The 14,025-nt window shown below is 39.6% G+C and overlaps 1 protein-coding gene across 3 annotated transcripts; it reads left to right on the top strand.

The window, feature by feature from the left end:
* Positions 1 to 293: 293 nt before the first annotated feature.
* Positions 294 to 13,946, top strand: rereb (arginine-glutamic acid dipeptide (RE) repeats b). 3 transcript variants are annotated; one of them, XM_079884557.1, is made up of 17 exons: positions 294 to 449; positions 1,302 to 1,350; positions 1,651 to 1,775; positions 1,937 to 2,036; positions 3,134 to 3,232; positions 3,393 to 3,473; positions 3,561 to 3,714; positions 3,861 to 3,953; positions 4,751 to 4,947; positions 5,030 to 5,206; positions 5,316 to 5,426; positions 6,245 to 7,383; positions 7,647 to 7,887; positions 8,344 to 9,034; positions 9,297 to 9,434; positions 11,566 to 11,740; positions 12,580 to 13,946. In XM_079884557.1, exons 1-17 carry the CDS (start codon positions 424 to 426, stop codon positions 12,611 to 12,613), a joined length of 3,630 nt encoding a protein of 1,209 aa, XP_079740683.1. In that variant the 5' UTR covers positions 294 to 423; the 3' UTR covers positions 12,614 to 13,946. The 3 variants fall into 3 exon arrangements, with proteins under 3 accessions (XP_079740683.1, XP_079740684.1, XP_079740685.1); XM_079884558.1 differs by having other exon boundaries at positions 9,297 to 9,389; positions 12,580 to 13,672; XM_079884559.1 differs by lacking the exons at positions 11,566 to 11,740; positions 12,580 to 13,946 and adding an exon at positions 9,512 to 9,596 and having other exon boundaries at positions 9,297 to 9,389.
* Positions 13,947 to 14,025: the final 79 nt, after the last annotated feature.

Raw genomic sequence — 14,025 nt, 5'->3', positions numbered from 1 at the left:
CCCACACACTGACTATAACAAGATATTGTTATTCTTCTTCACTCTTCACGCATGGTGCCTTTCATCAAATATGCAAAGGAATGCCGACAAGTCTAGGGTGGTTAAATTTATTGGGACATCTATATTCGTGTGTGAATATTGACACGGGAGGATGGCCAAAGACATCTCCCTGAAGCTGATCTCCATAGACAGCGGACACGGAGATGATCCCATTAGCGCTGGCTGCAGCGGCACATGCTCAGTTATGCTTGTTGAAGGGGATCTCAGTAGGCTGTGCGTGAACACTGAGGTCATCGCCTGCGCTGAGGAAAAAATACTCAGCGCAGCCTCCATTTTGAGTAGTATGAAATAGAGGAAAGCATAGTTTTGAGCCGCCGCCGACGCTGCAAACAAACTGTAAACACTAGCGAAACGGCCCCTGCCATGGACGACTTGTTCAGTCCGCGAAGGTTTGTTGCTTCTTCTTATTACAGATTTATGCTTTTGCGCGCGCCAGCGCTTTTTGCGAAACCCGGAATACTTTTGCATTCTAGTGCAAATCGAGACGATTTTGAACTTGACAGCTCGTCTCGCTCGGCCACACACACACACACACACATACGCAAAGGCCAGCTATGAGCCTGACCAGATAAAATGGGGCAGATGTTGTGTAGGTATTGTTTCTGACTGTTAAGTGTAATGCATGTTGAACGTGGTGCTGCTCTTACAAATTAGTTTTGTTTGTCTGTTCTGCAAATATTTGTTCAGCAAATTGTGATTTTTAGCATACTATTTTCTTTCGCGGACAGCAAACGAACTGTATTTGTGCATAGCACACTCTTTAGTTCAACACACTGATTTTGATTTGCACTGTAATAGACTCAGGCACGCAGCAATGTAATGATTTATGTGTAAATATATGAACTGGACGTCCAAGCCCCCGTTTATATAACCTTTGGAGGGAACGGAGCAGTCGGACGCTGATTGGCTGGTTATGCTCTGTAGGCGGGATTTGGATTGATCATCGCGACTGCTGATAGGCAAATCACATTTTATGATTAACACTGAAAGGAGGCGATTTAAAAGGGTGGAAAATAGTGACATGAAGCTCACATGACAGGCACCGAAGTTTTTCTAATAGTATGTTTCTGATAAATATGGTGTTTGTATTCATGTATTGTTAATAACAAGCATACTTTTTTACTATTTACATGTGGAATATTGGCTGTAAGTTTTTGCTTCCTTGAAATTTTAATGTATTAATTGATGTAGCCTACTTACACATCCATATTTCAACTAATAAATCAAATTTTGTCTTTTAGGCAGCTGAACAGCACGCAAGGAGAGATTCGAGTGGGACCAAGTCATCAGGTAAAATGAGTTTAAAGAGATTCCAATAGTGTTTGCAGATCTATGGCATGCAGTGTTTTAAAGGTGCACGATCATTAAAAAAAGTTTTACAAATAAAGAAATGCTATACCAGCATGTCTACAGTCCGGAAGTTGCTAGTAAACAAATGTATCTGCGCTGAAAGTCCAAAACCACTGGTACTTTTGGGACAAATCATAGCCAGCTAAATGTTAACAAAACCTATTTACTGAGTGCACCTTTAATAAACTCTGTTAACCTTTTCTTTTTGACTGTTATGTTGTCATGATCAAATGTATGCAGGCCAAGCTACCTGAATTACAGCCGCCACTTGCATATGGAACGGAGTCTGTCACAGAAAATGAGGAGCTGGTGTGGGCACCTGGGGTCAATGACTGTGACCTTCTCATGTACCTACGGGCTGCCAGGTAATGGCTGCTTTCTGGATGCCAGTTATTATTCACCATCTAAATTTTTTCTTCATAATCGCTTGAGGTTATATCTAAAAAAGGGAACTGAGGTGTCTGTGTATGGTGTGTGATTCAACATATCCTTCTGCATTTTTGTTTTGTGTTCTCTGTGTAAACAGGAGCATGGCAGCTTTTGCAGGGATGTGTGATGGAGGTTCAACGGAGGATGGTTGTCTTGCAGCTTCACGGGATGATACCACATTGAATGCTTTAAATACGGTCAGTGCTTGTTATTTTTATGTGTTTGTGCTATGTTTCTTCAAAAAAGAAACTTAAATGATTTAATCAATTTGTTGTAGTGTTTTAGCAAATATACGATGTATTATTAAAGGATGGGTAGGCAATTTTCGGAGAGGCAAGCAATAGCGAGCGTGCTTTGAAAGTATGAGATCCCACTCTCTCTTCAGAGTGTCTCAATCCACGCCTCCTCCAAGCAAAGCAAGCAAAAGCGTCACGAGAGACGATATCAAACTACCTCATGTCTCAAAGCACATAGCACTAGAATAATAATGAACAAGAACAACTTAAAGAGCACTGACCTGTTCCACCTGACTACTGCAGATTCATTTCGGCGTTGATAGTGATTCCATTGAAACGCATAAATTCGAGTCACAAATCTCTTTGAGTATAACGTCACGGGTTTCTATCTCTTACAAATTACGGTAGTTATAGCGTGAACAGAGCGTAAGATCGTTGTTTTGCTTCAGGAGGAACAGCAAAATGTGGCTGCTGTTTAAGTTGCGGTGCTCGGTGACTGACGTCTGTCTAACTCTGCATAGCATGAAACACACTGATGACGTGTGATGTCTGTGTGAGCAGGTGCGCAGAGGTATGGAAATACATATGTTGACAGGCAGATAGGACATCGTATTATTGAATTCGGACCGAATGCAATGATTGGACGAACATTTTATGGTCCTATGCCTTCTATTGACGATATATATACATATAAATACGTTTAGACCACTTAACTTAGTGATTGGTGTCAGGATGTGAAGAGACTTTCAACAAGCATAACAAAATTGTTTCTGGAGCAAATCAACTACCCTGCCTTTAAATAAAGATTGTAAAAATTAAATTCAGTAATACGATGTCCTATCTGCCTGTGAACATATGTATTTCCATACCTCCGAGCACCCTGCTCGTGCAGACATCACACGTCATCAGTGCGTTTCATGCTTTGACCTTTGATGTAATTTGGATTAAAGCCAGTGACAATTAAAAACTGCAAATAATAAATCTTAATTTTTACCTCAACTGTAGTTAATTTGCTGTGCAACTGGGGTATTTGACTTTTTAATTTGTTTTGCACACAGCTCCACGAAAGCCAATACGATGCAGCCAAAGCCCTGCAGTGTCTGGTGAAGAAACCAGTTCCAAAACTCATTGAGAAAAGCTGGTCAGAAGATGAAGTGGTGAGAAAGTGTTTGGGTTTGGATTTGGTGTTTTTCCACTTGTACCATCTCATTTTTCACTGATAAAACCTGGTTATAGTGGAATGTAGAAATGTGAGACTAGAACTTTTCGAAATGTATTACTTAAGAATCATCAATCTGTTAATATGTTCAATTACAGAAACGGTTTATCAAAGGTCTTAGACAGTATGGCAAAAACTTCTTTAAGATCCGTAAGGAGCTACTGCCTAGTAAGAAAACGGTATGGAAACCTGCCATTTCAAATCTGACTATAAATGTGTGTTTGTCAAATTGAATTTTTTTTTTTACAACACATTTGTCCTCTCAGGGTGAGCTGATCACATTCTACTATTACTGGAAGAAAACTCCTGAAGCTGTGGCATCACGACCTCATCGGCAGCAGAGAAGACAGCCGGTGTCCCGCAAAGTGAAAACTCGCAACTCGACAGCTGCAGCCAATGCAACATCTCGCACTTGCTCCAGTAAGTGCAGGACTATGCGCCATATGTCTGTTCATTTTTTGCAGGCTCTCCAATCATGATAGCAAGACTGATACAGTTATAATTAAAAGCAAGTAACTCCACAAGAAGAACTGTTATTCATTTTTGTATTTTCTGTCTGTCTGTAGTGGAGCTCAGTTCAGCCAGTGAAGATGATCTGGACAGTGAGGATAGCGAGCAGGGCAGCAAAGGACAAGCCTGCAGTCACTGTCTATCCACTAGTAAGTTTTTCATCCTTCTTCAGGCCTCTATATTGAGAATGCTGTATATACTGCATTTCATTAGTTGTTGACCATATGCATGTATCTATCAACCATCATGCTGTTCTGAAAGTGACTTTCTGCTGTACTTGGTTAGTCACCCTACATTGGATTCAAACTGCTTAGGTTTGCAATTCTTCTTAACATGAGATAAGAATGGACTCTGTTTGCATAATATATGTTCCTGGTCTTGTTGTGAAAATGTTTGTTCCACTTTTCACAATCCAATCAATTCCCAATGGATATGAGTCTAGTCCTACATTTTTATTCTTGTTAAAAATTTGGTTTTATTCAGCTTTCTATTCATCAAAGAATTTAGAAAAAACGGTTTTCAGATAAATATTGAGCAGCGCCACTGTAACGCAACAGCGCAATTCAATATTGATATTAGTAATAAAAGTTTCTCGAGCAGCGAATCAGTATATTAGAATGATTTTTGAAGGATCATGTGACATTGAAGACTGGAGTAATGATGCTGAAATTTCAGCTTTGCCATCACAGGAATAAATGATACTTTTATACTGTGTTTTTGAGCAAGTAAATTCATCCTTGTAGAGCATATGAGACTTTTTTTCAAATTTTATTCTAAAAAAATTATACAATTTACCGACCCTAAACTTTTCAACGGAAGTATACTTTACACATTACGGAAGTAAAATGGTTTGCAGCTCTTGTGACTTCTGTAAATACTCTTTATTTGTATGAGACTTTTCTTTTGAAATAACTCACACAACATAAAATGAATATGTTTCTTGCAGACTCCAAAGACTGGCAGCAAGGAGGGAGAGACAATGTCTTGCTGTGCTCTAGTTGCCACTCTCACTTCAGCAAGCATCGGCGCCTGCCACCTGTTCCCAAACCAGCAGATCCGCCCTACCTCTTCAAACCTGTCAAAGAAGAGGAAGAGGGTGTCAGACATGGGATGAAGACCCGTCGGAGCCGGGTTCCACCACATGTAGGCCTAACTTGCGCTTTAGTGCTCAGGGAAATGTGTAAAGAGTAGTCTGCTTAATTTAGTCTTATGTCTCTACATGTAGATGTCATCTCTTCGAAGTGGGCGCAATAGACCAACCGGAAGTCCCGACAGGGCCATGTCTCCCACCGTCGAGGATGTGCGATCTAATGGACAGTCTCCCAGAGCCAGTTCCACTGCTATGGCAACCAGGGCTTCCAGTTCTGAAATCAAGAATGGAGTGGCTGGGAAGACCAACAAGGTAGTGGTAAAAAGGAGCCTGCTTGGTTTAGAGTTTGAAAAATGTGTATTTATCCTTTTTGTGTTGTTTAACCTGTTCATTTTCAAATGTCTTTATTATTAAACTTTAGAAGATGAAAGTAGAGGCGTCTATAGTTAAGGGTGTTAAAAGACCGAGAGAGTCAGCTGCTCCAGATGCCGATGAACCGGAAAGGAAAAACATGAAACGGCCCAAGAATCAGGTAAGGGGAACAGTTTCTCTTTCTAATTCTTCATGGTTGGTTTCTTCAAAAAAATCGGAATATTAAGTCCTAAGTTTTAAAAACTAAAAATCAAGCGATAAAGCTTGTGATCTTTAGTTATCAGTACTATATTGTTATCATTACTATTTTGGTTATCAGCAACTCTTTTTTTTTTTTAAATATATAAATGATATTAACTGTGCTTGTTCATTTCCAACATTTTTTACATTTAGATTGCCATCATCTAATGCTCACCTAAGGCCGACAGATAGCAACAGACACTTCGTCAGGTTTTGTCGGATCAGTGTGTTACCCCTGTCAGTGTCTGTTGGCGTCTGTTGGAGCTGTTTTCACCTATTGAACATGCTGAATCGGCGCTTGTCTGCGCTGGTCGGCGTCTGTCGGTGCAGTGTGAATTGGCCTTTTCAGAAAAGACACTAATAATATATATATATATATTAGGGGTGAAATGGTTCAACTTACTCTTCAGTCCTCACGGTTTGGTTTGGATGTGTACACACACAAAACTTCTCACACAGCATGTGTGCGCAGTTCTCTTTTGCTTAAATGTTTAAGTATACATTAGTGGAACTCTGTCTGTCTGTTTTACATGTTGTTTTATTCACCAAACGATATTATAGATGCGTCATCAGATTTGAGATTAACCTTGGTGCAAGTGCGTGCCGAGCTGTGGGTGGAGATGAGTTTGATTTTATTATCGAGAACCCTTAACACCCCTAATTTATATATATATAAATAATTAATATATGTATATATAAATAATTGCAGTGATTATAAGCAGCGTTTCTTTAACCCAGGATGGTCCCGATTCTCCATCAGAAGGTGAGGGTGAAGGCGAGAGCTCCGATAGCCGCAGTGCCAATGACGATGGCAGCAGCGACACTAAAGACATTGATCAGGACAACCGCAGTTCCTCCCCCAGCTTGGCCAGTCCCCTGCAAGCCAACGAAAGTGACTCTGACTCCCCAGCGCCACCCACTGCACCTGGTGCAAACCCACAAACCCAGCCCCAGCAGCCTGCAGCGACCCCTACAACACATGTCCCATCTGAAACGCCATCATCTCCTCAGCCCTCTCTGCTTGCATCCTCATCCGCACCTTCACCTGGAGCTTCTACCGCCACCTTGAAGGCAACATCCATAGAGGTTTCTCAGGAGGTTCCATCTCCAACCACTTTCAGAAGTGGTCCCAGGGGACCCGAAGCACTGAACTCTTATTCAAACTCCTCGTCTCAGCAGGTGCAGTGTCCAGGGCAGGGGCAGTCATTCCCTGTGCCGCCCCATTATCAGCACAATCCAGGTCAGCTGCAGAATCCTTCATCTGGGGCGAATCAGCCACCAGGGTTTGTTTCCAGACTGCTGCACCTTCAAAAAGAAAGTCCTCTTTCTCCTACAGCAGCAACCCAAATCAAGCCCCCTCCGACCACTCCAATTCCACCATCTCACAAGCAGCCCCCTCACCTTTCTGCACCTCCACCCCATTTCCTACAGATCCACCCCAATTTGCCTCCCCCTCCTGCTCTAAAACCTCTTGCTTCCTTGCCCTCACAGCACTTGCCTTGTTCCCAGCCTCCTCCACTTCATATAATTCCACAAAATCACCCTGCTCAGCCTTCCGTTCTGACTCAGTCGCAGAGCCAGCAGGTCAAAGGTCACACCAGTGGTGCCCCTCCGGCTAGTTCTAACCCATCGCTCCCCCAAAATCGTCCTGCTCCTGAGTCCACTGCTTCATTCCCTCTTTATACTTCTCCCATCCCTGGCCCTGCCCATCAGCCCTCCACGTCTTCCTCAGCAAGCACTCCTGTTGGACAAGCTCATATCAAAGAGGAGCCAATTGATGAGGAGGAGGAGTGTGATAGCCCGCCTCCCCCTCGCAGAAGTCCCTCTCCTGTACCGACAGTTGTTGACATACCCAGCCATGCAAGTCAGTCAGCAAGGTATGGAGATCACATTTGTCAACATTAGAATTTCTGTTAAAATATTATAAAATGGAAAAATATGATTAAAATGTTTTTCTAATGTAGTAGTAGTCTAAAATATTTTATTTTAAATTCAAAATAAAAAAGTTAAATAAAATGGTTAAAAAAAAAAAGTTCAAGGTAAAAATCATTACCTTGTATTTCCTTTTGAAAACAATTCAAAATGGCATTCACTAAGACTTTACTTTGCAATTTTATTCTATTTTGTTTGTCAATTGCAGATTTATCAAACACCTCAACCGAGGCTACAACTCCTGCTCTCGCACAGACATGTACTTCACTCCCTTGGCCTCCTCAAAACTGGCTAAAAAGCGAGAGGAAGCTGCCGAAAGATCCAGAAGAGAAGCAGAGCTGAGCGCTCGACAGGGACGGGAGAGAGAAAGAGAAAGAGAGAGGGAGAGGGAGAGGGAGAGGGAAAGAGAGCGGGAGCGAGAAAGGGAGAGAGACTCTGATAAAACCTCTGTAAGTATATGTAGCATTTACTTTTGAATTTTGAGACAAAAAAACAATAGTTTGCTTAAAATTAAACCTAGTTTTTAGCAAATTAAATTTCTTTTACTTTGTGACATTGTCATGATGGTAATTTCCCCTCAAATTCTGCTTACTGCAAAAAAATTCTCATGGCAATTGTCAAGTATTTATGAATCATGATAGTATTTCTTGTTCTGTTTCTGCTTTTTATTAGGTTGTCAATTTATTTAGAATTTCTAAATAAATAAATGTGTGAATGTAATATTAATTGAAAATAAAAAAAACAGTCTTGTTCCTAATTTTCTTATATAATTTAAATAATATAAAGATAATTTTCTAATTATATATTTTCTTATAAAAAACTTTTTGCTTTTGAAAAAAAAATCTATAGAATTTTGAAGATCTTGCTTTAAAGAAGTTAATATAATAAACCTTTTATTTACATAGCGGGCTTCAAGCTCATCCCATGATGGCCGCATAAGTGAGCACTTGCTTGCTGCCCACGTGCAACCCGGCCGTCCGTCATTCGAACCCCCTCCACCCACCACCGTGGCTGCTGTTCCTCCATATCTTGGCCCTGACACTCCAGCCCTCCGCACGCTCAGCGAGTACGCACGCCCCCACGTCATGTCGCCCACCAACCGCAACCATCCTTTCTTCATGCATCTTGGGCCAGGTGAGCACCTGTTAGCTTATCACATGCCGGGGCTCTACGCAGCAGACCCAGCCCTTCGAGAGCGAGAGCTTCGTGAGCTTCGAGAGAGAGAGATCCGAGAAAGAATGAAGCCTGGATTTGAGGTGAAGCCGCCGGAGCTGGAGAACCCACTTCATCCATCGGCAAATCCTATGGAGCATTTTGCGCGCCACGGTGCCCTGCCTCTTCCTCATGTGGCCGGGCCTCATCCCTTTGCCCAGTTCCACCCAGCCATGGAGCGCAACCTAGCGGCTCCTCCTCGACCGGAAATCAGCTACGCCGAGCGCTTGACTGCTGAACGGCTCCATGCTGAAAGGATGGCCTCCGTTACAGCTGGTGACCCTGTTGCACGGCTACAGATGCTTAATGTTACTCCACACCACCACCAACACTCACACATACACTCCCATCTTCATCTGCACCAGCAGGACCCTCTCAACCAAGGTGAGAATTTCAATTAATGAAACACAGTTATCTAGATCAGTATTTCTCAACTCCAGTCCTCGGGTCCCTCCTCCCAGAATGTTTCAGATGTCTCTCTTTTCAACAGACTAAGAAGCTAATGAGCTGAATCAGATGTTTAAATTAGTGAGACATCTAAAATATTCTGGTTGGTGGTTACCCAGGACTGGAGTTGAGAAATACTGATCTAGATTACATTCTTTTTTAGAAAGTATATGGAAATGTTGACATCTTTGTTTTTCAGGACAAGGGCCTCATCCTCTGGACCCATTGGCTGCTGGACCCCCTCTGGCACGATTCCCTTACCCACCTGGTGCCATCTCCAACCCTCTACTCAGTGAGTTACCCCATGAGCACGAAATGCTCCGCCACCCTCTGTTTGGTGAGTCACCAAATAGACTCCCGTTTCATATAAAAGAAAGCTAACATTAACATTTCTAGCCCATATAACCCATATAGCCAGGCCCACACGTAATCCCAGGCCCACCGCTGAGCCGAATCAGAACACCAAACCCTTTTGATTTGTACATCTTCATTGCTTGCATGCTTCTTAAACTTTCAGCAGCCAAGTGAGTGTAGTACTCTCAGCTTTTTTTAAACACATTTAACGGTTTAAATCCATTCTGTGGAATTAGTATTTAAGATTCAATTATTTTATATATATATATATATATATATATATATATATATATATATATATATATATAATTTTAGTTTGTTAGATTTTTTTTAATGTAGTCTCTTTATTCACCGAGACTACATTTATTTGATCACAAAAACAGTAGTATTGTGAAATATTTTTGCAATTTAAAATACATTTTCTATTTTAATATATTTTAAAATGTGATGGCAAAGCTAAATTTTCAGCATCATTCAATGATCCTTCAGAAATCATCCCAATATTCTGATTTGGTGCTCAGGAACCACTATTATTATTATTATTATTATTATTATTATTATTATCAATGTTGAAAACAGTTCTGCTGAATATTTATGTGGAAACAGTAAAACATTTTTTCAGGATTCTTTGATAAACATAAGCTCACAAGAACAGCATTTATTTGAAATAGAAATCTTATAGAAACATTATACATATTTGTACTGTCACTTTAATGCATCCTTGCTGAAAAAAAAAAAAACTTTATATATTAGTGCTGTCAATGTTAACTTGTTAATGTATGCGATACATTTTTTCCAGTTTAAAGTGTTAAACATATGTAACGCAGCATCCGTTTATTCTGTCATCCTTTAGCTAGCGTTACATTATATGATCACGCTCTTATTCACGCAAATGAAACCATTCAAGCGCCACAAGGCGAACGAGAACGTGCTCTGTGATTGTCCTGTCTATAATGTCAAACACACAACTTGTGTGCACAGAAAGACGCACGCAAGTATTGATTTCTCTTTCCCGCTTGAACAAAAATAACACACACAATTATGCCAAAATGTCCGTTCTGTCGAGTACCCTCATAAGAGCAGTCTTAAATGAGTTAAATAGACTTAAATGAACGTAAAGAGTTGTGAGAAAATGAAATGCATGTGAGATCCATGTCATGTGCAGTGCTGCAAATCTTTAAGTGACAGCAGCCGCTAATCCTCTGTCATTAATGTTAATCAAAGAACAAAGGTAACAGAGAAAATTACTCACTGCTCTTGACTAAAGAACTTTTGTAGCTTTAATAAGGATTAATCTATTTTTAATTTATAATTTTTGCAATGCAGACTGTTTGATAACTTTATTTAGTTTCTGTATATTTCCTACCTGTTAGACCTGTTGTGAGGGGATCAATTTCATTGAGACATCAGTAGCAGTTTTGGTATCGGTGATACTGGCCTTCATTCATAAAAAGATGGCATTAAACAAATATTTAAAATATACTGTCTTTATGCTGTTTCTACATTAATTTGGAGATAACTGTGAAATTATTACATTATAAAATATTTAAAAAAACATATAAAAACAATTCATGATTAATCACAGAAAAAGTGTGATTAATCTAGTTAATTTTTTCAGAAGGTACTGTATGGTACTGTATAATATATACAATTTATATGTATACCGGTAGTATAATATGTACACTAGAGCAAATAAAAGAGTCCACAGATTCCGTCTGGGCCTGTCTTTTTCTTATGATAAACTGTCTAGTCTTGACTTGAAGGAACAACTCAAGTATTGTTTTCAGTATTATTGTGTCACATAGAGCTTACATTTGGTTGCTATGACTTGCTATCAAAATAAATGACGTTTTCAACATTGTGACAATGCATACTTGATTATAATAGTCAGTCAAGGCAACAAAAAAATATGCATCGGTGGATTTCTTTTATTCCTCAAATAATTAAGCCCTAATTAAAATCCATTAACAATGCCTTGTTTTTATTACTCAAAGAGCCAAAATGGATAAATGAACACAGAAAAATGGCTTAAATGCACATGTAATAATGTTTGTCAACCTATTGTTGTTTTATTGTTGCTTCATAATACCATGTTTTGTGTCTTTCTTTCAAAGGAGGACCGTTCAGAGAGTTACCAGGACCCTTGGCTCCGATGTCTGCTGCGCATCAGTTGCAGGCGATGCAGGCACAGTCCGCAGAGCTGCAGAGGCTGGCACTGGAGCAGCAGTGGCTACATGGACATGCACATTTACATAGTGCTCCTCTCCCCAGCCAAGAAGACTACTACAGGTGAACCACAGAGACCTTAAAGTGTTAGCTCACACAAAAATGAAAATTCTCTCATTAATTGCTCAAAGACATCATAAAAGTAATCCATGTGACTCTAGTGGTTTAACCTCAATTTTATAAAGCGACGCGTGTGCTTTGCTTGTGCAAAAAACATAATTCACTACTTTATTTACAAAATATTAAGCTCCAAAGCGCATTGATGAGAGCACCACGTGTTGCATGTTATGTTGCGTTGACTCGAAAGCAAATGTAGTGCGTGAACGCACATTGGGAGAATAATATTTTGTAAATAAAGTGGTAAATAGTTTTTTTTGCACAAACAATGCACTTGTGTCGCTTCATAAATTTTAGGTTAAACCACTTGAGACACTTAATGATGTCTTTACTACCTTTCTGGGGCTTGAAAGTGGTAGTTGCGTAGGCTGTCAATAGAGGAAGCTCTGATTTCATTAAATGGATCTTCATTTGTGTTCCGAATATGAACGAATGTCTTACAGGTTTGGAATGACATGAGGGTGAGTAATTAATGGCAGAATTTTCATTTTTGGGTGAACTAACCCTTTAATGGGCTGTTCAAGAATGCATGTGTAAATAAGCTCTTGGCAAGTTTGTTTTGATGGCATTTATTTTTCTTTAAAAACGCATGCGCTGATGAGTCATTTACAATATGACAAGGAGTGTTTTCATCACTACTGCTCTCTACTTTTAGTGCTCATAAAATTAAAATAAGTTGTGTTTGTGACATTAATGTCAGCCTACAGTACACAGAAGATTTTTTTTATTACCTTTTTACTTTGATTTTTAAGTGACTATACATTATACTGTGGTCTCTTTGACAGCCGTCTGAAGAAAGAGGGAGACAAGCAGTCCTGAAATGAACAAATCCTCCACTGTGGATTACAAAGTGATTCTGTGTTCAGGGTATCAGGCCTTTTGTTTCAGAAAACCCAACATGGGTTTATCCCTGTTATGGCACTTATAAACATTTGACCGACTCCTTTGTGCTGTATGAAATAACTAGCCTTTTGGAGCACAGTGAATTTGCTTTCCTTGCATGAACACTATTTAGAAACTGTTTCTGTCAGAAATGCAATTCCCATGTAATGTCGTTATTGTGCTAAAAGCACAGTACTGTAGATTTACTAAGTATTTGAGAAGTGCTGTCCAATATCCAGAGTTTATCACAATTTAGTTTCAAAGTTTATTGAAACATTCATTTTAAGATTGTAAATATTATATGTTTAAAATAATATATTAACTGGTGGAATTTAAAAGTTGCAATGATAGATTTGGATACAAAAACTTCAGATGACCTGTGTGCAAAAAGTGCATGCTTTACTCTATCCTTCCTTTTTCTGACAGCCTCCTCATCAATACCTCAGAGTACTCATCAATATAAAACACACCTGTAGTAAACTCTACAATACCTTATTCTTTCAGTGATTTAGCTTTTTACCATTTGATTTAATCATGTAAACCAAATGCAGCCTGAGTATTAGCATGTTGACTGTAGTGTTGATCTTGCCCTGTCTGGAAACAGAGCTTGTCCGGCTCTACAGAACAGTTGCTTCACTGCCATGGTCATACGATGCTGCAGAAGACCAATCAGGCTGACAGACACTTGCTTGCAGTGTTTACCACCACGCTTAAGGACACAATGTGATAGGGCAGATCAGTTCCTGGGTTATCCCTACATGGGACAGGAAGTTAATTTATAGAGGGTCTATAGTTAGCAATAAAATGCATATGGCATATTTAATGGTATCCTCACAATCAGCTCCAGCCCTAGCATGTGCGATTGGCCAATTAAACAAACGGGCTACTGTTTAGTAAGTTACATTTTCATAGTCAGGCTGGTTGGGAAGGAGCACAGCATTCTCAGAATAATATGAAATTCATTATAAACACAATAAAGAAAGAAAGGTAATATTGTGACCGTTTAATGCAATACAAGTGTATTGTTGTGCACTACTGTTAACTGTTAAAATGACAATAGAAAACATGAAATGGAGTGCCATTGTTTTGTATGCGTTCAAGCGGACATGGGTGTTATCCGTTAACGCTGTTATTGTGAAACTCTGATGGGTTACTTTTTCTAAAACTGCCAAAAAGTCATTATTTTCTTCGAATTAACACTAAACATTTGTACTAGCATTTTACAAAGTATATGGATGTTATTAATGAGAAATATATTCTCGTTTTTAGTACCCATGTCTTGATGTATATTTGTCTTTACATGCACAGTGTTGTCTAGTTGCAATTACCTTATAGTTAAAACTTCAAAA

This window comes from Squalius cephalus, assembly GCF_949319135.1.
Source record: "Squalius cephalus genome assembly, chromosome: 10".
NCBI classification, from domain to species: Eukaryota; Metazoa; Chordata; class Actinopteri; order Cypriniformes; family Leuciscidae; genus Squalius; species Squalius cephalus.
This window is presented reverse-complemented; position numbering and strand designations above follow the sequence as displayed.

Coding starts and splice junctions, on each gene's coding strand:
- rereb (XM_079884557.1), top strand. CDS start 424: ATGGACGACTTGTTCAGTCCGCGAAG. Junction 3,954..4,750: donor CAGTCACTGTCTATCCACTA/GTAAGTTTTTCA, acceptor TGTTTCTTGCAG/ACTCCAAAGACTGGCAGCAA. Junction 9,035..9,296: donor GCAGGACCCTCTCAACCAAG/GTGAGAATTTCA, acceptor TTTGTTTTTCAG/GACAAGGGCCTCATCCTCTG.